Below are 6306 nucleotides of genomic sequence, written 5' to 3'. Positions count from 1 at the left end.
ATTTTTGGAGTCCCTTACTTTTTTCTTTCAGTGATGTCAGTTGCTAAATTTGTTCCCCTAAATTCAGCCTATTATCTTGTGTCAAGAATCTCAGTAATTATATTCTTTCGCATAGAAGATATCTTTGTCACTTAATTAATTTTTATTCTCAGGCTAAGGTTTGCTGACTTGATCTCCATGGAACAGATTAACTCCTTCTTATAAACTTTATTTCTGTACAAAAGTTTCAAAAACCAGGAAATGAGTATCTCAAAATTTTAGATTTTCAGAGTTTGAGGGGTCCTTGGAAAATGAGCCCAATTTACTCAGGCCCTGAGAGGTGGGGGGAGGGGTTAACTGACCTGCCCACAGCCACATATCTAGGTCATGGCAGTGCTGGGAGTAGCACCCAAAATATTAAAGGGTAAAGAAACTGTTTTCATCACACAAAAAAGTCAAATAAGTAGGAAAGAGCTCTTGGCCATGACCCTGGAGACAAAGTTAATGATGTCGTTACTCAATATTCCTGGAGTGATTTCTATTCATCAGGCACTGTTTGCATCTCATTTCATTACCAAACAACCCTTTGAGATTGGTATAATGATCATTACACCAGTGTTACAAGGAAGGAAATGGATATTTCAGAGATTTAAAAAATGTGTACATGTTTATACAGATAAAATGGCAGAGCCAGAATTTGAGCCCAACTCTCCTGTGTGTGGTTTACTTCCAATGAAGGGTCTCAAAGTGGAAGGTTGCCCACCAATGCAAAAGAATGTCTTCCTGGACCCAGATCAGGGAAAGCTCAGAGAAGAATAAGACAGGAGGCTGCAAATAAGACTCTGGCAATGGGTGGTTTTCCCTGTCCCCATCACCCAGAGAACAATTAGTGCTCAGAAATGTTTGGTTCTAATAATTGCTGGGCTTTTACTTTGGACCCAGGAGTGAATGACAGGGCAGCCATGTGGAGGAAAAGTGTGGCTATCCCTGCCCATTAAAATAATGAACTCCCTAAGGCCATTTTGAAGACTTGGTAATAAAGGAGCAGGGATTCCAGAAGCAGATATTACTATTTGCATGAGGCCAAACCACAAAAAATTGACTGAACCAGAAACCAGGCATAGAGCAGTGGGAAATGCAGATGAAGTGAAGTTTAGAAAAAATGTTAGTGGAGCAAAGCAACCAACAATTCTTCTGTAGGAAGAGATCTCAGGACACTTCTGCTTGAAGTAATTCAGTAAGTTAAGCTCCTTCCTTCCCAACCTCATTCATCCAAAAAATGACAATTATATTTTACAGCCTATTCCACATTTTATCTGTAAAAGGGGCAGGAGTAAGTCCACACTTCCAGGTAGGATTAAATGAGTTAATATAAATCAAGTCCTTTGAACAGTGCCTGGTACTCAATAAGCCTTTAATAATGTTTGTGATTAGATTATATATTGCATATTATATTATTATAATTGAACACTAATTATAAGCTAAACATTCTGTGAAAGCTCTATAGATAAGCAGTGAAGAAAATTCATTCATTCAACAAATATTTACCGTGCCAATGTCCCAAACACTATTCTAGATCTATGACAGGATAAATCAATAAGGAAATTGATAAACAGAGGAGGGCACCTGTTGGGATGAGCACTGGATGTTGTATGGAAACAAATCTGACAATAAATTTCATATTAAAAAAAAAAGTAGATCAATAAACAGAACTCCTGGCCTGCCTTTAAGTAGCTTACATTCTTTCAGGGAAGATTTCATTAAGATAAGAAACACAGGGACACCTGGGTGACTCAGTCAGTTGAGCATCTGACTCTTGATTTAGGCTCAGGTCATGCTCTTAGGGTTGTGGGATCAAGCCCCGTGTCAGACTCTGTGCTGAGCATGGAGCCTGTTTAAGATTCTTTCTCTCCCTCTGCCCCTATCCTCTGCTTGAGCTCTCTCTCTCTCTCTCTAAAATAATAAGATGAGAAACACAAAACTCATGTTATTTTCTCCTTGGGAGGTTCATAGATTAATGTCATGGTGAAGAACAGTCTTGGCTCTTCTTGGTTTTGGCTCCTCAATCAGTTACTGATTGTGGGGAGATTTTAAATTTTAGAAAACACAAATCTAGTAGTATGTATTTATTTTAACTTAATTGGCACATCTGTTTATATATATATATATACACACATACACACATATATATGTATACATTGTGAAAAGATCACCACAATCACGCTAAATAACTTATCTGTCACCTCTACATAGTCACCCTTTGTGTGTGTGTATGTGTGTGTGTGTTTTGAGATTTAAGATCTATCTTCTTAGAAAACTTCAGATATACAATAATGTCAACTATTGTCACCAAGCTGTTAATTAAATCTCTAGAACTTATCCTGAATAACTGAAACTTTGCACCCTTTGACCAATATTTTCTCATTCCCCCCTCAACCACCCCAGCCTGCAACCATTATTCTGCCCTCTACTTTTATGAGTTTGACTTTTTAGATTCCACAAATGATATGCAGAATTTATCTTTATGTGTCTGGCTTTTTTCACTTAGCAAAAAGTCCTCCAGTTTCACCTATGTTGCTGCAAATGACAAGATTTCCAACTTTCTTATGACTGAATAATATTCCACTCTCTCTCTCTCATCTATATATTTATCTACCATCATCATCATCATCATCGTCACTACCACCACTACCACCATCATAATCATCTACCTCAAGTTTCTTTACCCATTTACCTATTAATGGACATTTAGGTTCTTTCCATATGTTGACTATTGTGAATAATGCTGCAATAAACACGTAAGTGAACTATCTCTTCAAGATACTGGCTTCATTTTCTTTGGATGTATATCCAGAAGAAGGATTTTTGAATCATACGGTAGTTTCCTTTTTAAAATTTTGAGGAACCTCCATAGTGTTTGTCATTATGACTACATCAATTTACATTCCCACCAACAGTGCACAAGACTTTTCTCTGTATCCTCACCAACACTTATCTTTCATCTTTTTAATAACAGACATCCTGACAGATGTGAGGTGATAACTCACTGTGGTTTGATGTGCATTCCCCTGATGATTAGTGATGTTGACCACCTCTTCATGTAGAACAATTTTTAATATGATGAATGATAAAGAAACACCATCAGATAGTTGCAATTGGCTGCAAACATGCATGAGTGGTCAAATTTCATAAAATGATAAAATATCAGTAACTTTAATTTTAGCCTTGAGTCTTCCCCAGGGTACTTCTGCCTTTTTTACACCCATTTATATTTCCTCATTTTGCACCCATTTATATTTCCTCATTTTGATCTTAGATCAGTGCCGGTTTGTCTTTCTTAATTCAAAATGCATACGGGCATCCCTCATGCCTTAAAAATGATAATCTGGTCTGGCCTGATGACATCAAAGCTGTTCCATGCTTATCCTTAAATATTGTCCTTGAATATCTAATGAACTCTCTCCAGTTTTTCTTGCTCAGAAAATACTGGTTTCTGCTTGTTCTTGACCACAATGGCTCATCCAATTTCAGTTAGCTTTGATGTTCCATGGAGGCATTGTTCATGGCCCTTCTATCCCATAATGGTGTTGATTGTGTTCATCCAAATTTTGATCATTTTATGCAGTGACCTGTATAAAACTTATTAGGTAATTAGAAAAAATTTTCTAGTTCTAAGCATGTGTATGTATACTTTTTCTCTTGGTTTTATTACTTAGAAGAATGGATTATTTTTTTATTGTGGGTTAGATTTGCTGCCTCAAAATGGAGTATGTCAAATATAATAGCCTGTAGTGCTTAGCTGCTTTTCCAGATTCTTACATTAAAGATATACAAAATATAAGAAATTCCTAACTTTATTATTCATCTGAGTTTATATTTTCTACTCAGAAAGTCTAAAAGGCCAAAAGAAACTGAAGTCCAAAGGAACCTTGAGACTCATCTGACTCAACCCTCCCATTTTTCAGTTGAGAAAATGCAGATCGGGAGTGGTGAAGCCACTTTTCCACAGTCCTCAGGGAGTCAGGGATGGCCCAGGAGATCCTGAGGATACAAGAGTCAAGCCCAACTATGAAAGTGTTTTGATACTGAATTAAGATCTGGGATAATTTAGAAGGTAAACCCCTAATTTTTTATCAATACATTTTCTTGGGATTAGAAAAGCTGATAATGTAGGATAGTGATAGATTTAATCTGTGATGACAACTCTGATTATAGTGATAAAAATGTTTAGTCTCCATTAGATGGATTCTCTTCTAATCAGCAATATATATAGCATACAGATTTTAAATAGTGCCAAGAGATTATCATGGGCAGACTTCCTCCAAGAAGGTTGCTTAGCAGGTGGCTGTGATGTTAAGTTGGTGTTAATGGTTTATATGATCTTCCAAGAAATATCCACTTACATAATAACAAACACAATCTTACTGATCACAGGATTGTTTCTTTCCTTTATTCAGGAAGCAGGTCTATGGTTGTAGGAAGGAATAACACGATTGTGACAAAATTCATCCTCCTGGGATTTTCAGACCATCCTCAAATGAAGATTTTCCTTTTTGTGTTATTTCTGGGGATTTACCTCCTGACCCTAGCCTGGAACCTGAGCCTCATTGCCCTCATCAGGATGGACTCCCACTTGCACACGCCCATGTACTTCTTCCTCAGTAACCTATCCTTCCTAGATATCTGCTATGTGTCCTCCACAACTCCGAAGATGCTCTCTGACATCATCACAGGGCAGAAAACCATTTCTTTTGTTGGCTGTGCCACGCAGTACTTTGTGTTCTGTGGAATGGGGCTGACTGAATGCTTTCTTTTGGCAGCCATGGCATATGACCGCTATGCTGCAATCTGCAACCCATTGCTCTACACAGTCCTCATATCCCATACACTTTGTTTAAAGATGGTAGCTGGGGCCTATGTGGGTGGATTCCTCAGTTCTTTGATTGAAACATACTCTGTCTATCAGCATGATTTCTGTGGGCCCAACAGGATCAACCACTTCTTCTGTGACCTTCCTCCAGTTCTGGTTCTGTCCTGCTCTGATACCTTTACCAGCCAGGTGGTGAATTTCATTGTGGGTGTTGTTGTTGGAATGGTTTCTGTCCTTGTGATCCTCATTTCTTATGGTTACATTGTTGCTGCTGTCCTGAAGATCAGCTCAGCTAAAGGTAGGACCAAAACCTTCAGCACGTGTGCCTCTCACCTGACTGCTGTGACTCTCTTCTATGGTTCTGGTCTCTTCATGTACATGCGACCTCGTTCTAGCTACTCCCTAAACCGGGACAAGGTGGTGTCCATATTCTATGCTCTGGTGATCCCTATGGTGAATCCTATCATCTATAGTCTTAGGAATAAGGAGATTAAAAATGCCATGAGGAAAGCTGTGCAAAAGGATCACATGCATTCTCATGGGCCTTTGTTTTTCTCACCCTGAGCTAATGTTTTCAAAGAAGCCATGAGCTGAATTAACTATGCAGATTTTCATGTGGTTTTGGACTAGTTGATTTACACAATGATTTGTATTGACCAGATTTTTTCCCCTTTCCAATATTCCCCCAACTAGTTTACCTATTGGTTATTGGAAAACAGTTTGGCCATTACTGGTTCCTAGAATGAATACATGAATTACATAAACCAATATTATAAATGCTCAGTTTAGCAGAAAACTTCACCATGACAAAGACAAAGACATTGTGTCTATAGAAGGAAAGTACTGAACAAAATGTTAGTCCTGCATTCAGGATGGTGATTCTTAAAGTAAGATAGGAATATAGAGCATAGTAACCTGAGGAAGGAGATACTATTTCTAAAAACAGTTGCCTTTCTCTCTTATGAGGTTCTAACATGCTTCCTTTATGGCACATGAGCACTACAAGGCAGACACCCTCTCTTCTTTGAGAATCACAGCTATTGTGATCCCTGTGACTGATGGTGGTATAGTACTGACCCTTTAGATGTGTTAAGGCAGGAAAGAGATCTCTAATCATGGCCTTAATGACTGAACATTTCTTAGGAACCTACAGAAGAGGAGCATACCTTCATTTGGCATGAAAAGTTCTATGTTTTCACCAATTTTGTGATAAGTTCTAGAAGGGAATTTAGCCAAGGAATTGAAGAGAGTGATTTTTCTCCTCCATGTTGTCTCAGAACTTGTTATGTGTCCTTGAACCAGCAGTAAACAACTGGCATACATTTATTCAGCTGTGGCTGCTCTTGGTTGGTCATAAATAAGTAAAGTACCTACCTGTGTGTACTTGGGCTCTGTGTACCTTAGTTCCTTCTGTGTGTAAAATAGGAATAATAATAGTAAATATATCATAGGTTTAT

General features: G+C 38.1%; 1 protein-coding gene across 1 annotated transcript; it reads left to right on the top strand.

Annotated features, from left to right (window-relative positions):
• Positions 1–4447: 4447 nt before the first annotated feature.
• On the top strand, positions 4448–5413 carry LOC122484366 (olfactory receptor 5A2). The gene has a single exon (XM_043582315.1). It carries the CDS (start codon positions 4448–4450, stop codon positions 5411–5413), a length of 966 nt encoding a protein of 321 aa, XP_043438250.1.
• The last annotated feature ends 893 nt before the right edge of the window (positions 5414–6306 follow it).

The sequence above is a fragment of the Prionailurus bengalensis genome, chromosome D1 (genome assembly GCF_016509475.1).
Source record: "Prionailurus bengalensis isolate Pbe53 chromosome D1, Fcat_Pben_1.1_paternal_pri, whole genome shotgun sequence".
In the NCBI taxonomy this organism is placed as follows: Eukaryota; Metazoa; Chordata; class Mammalia; order Carnivora; family Felidae; genus Prionailurus; species Prionailurus bengalensis.
The sequence above is the reverse complement of the archived record's forward strand: the minus strand, read 5'-3'. Positions and strand labels throughout refer to the sequence as shown.

What these genes read in the sequence shown, in the direction of transcription:
- LOC122484366 (XM_043582315.1), top strand. Translation starts at nt 4,448, where the DNA reads ATGGTTGTAGGAAGGAATAACACGATTGTGACAAAATTCATCCTCCTG.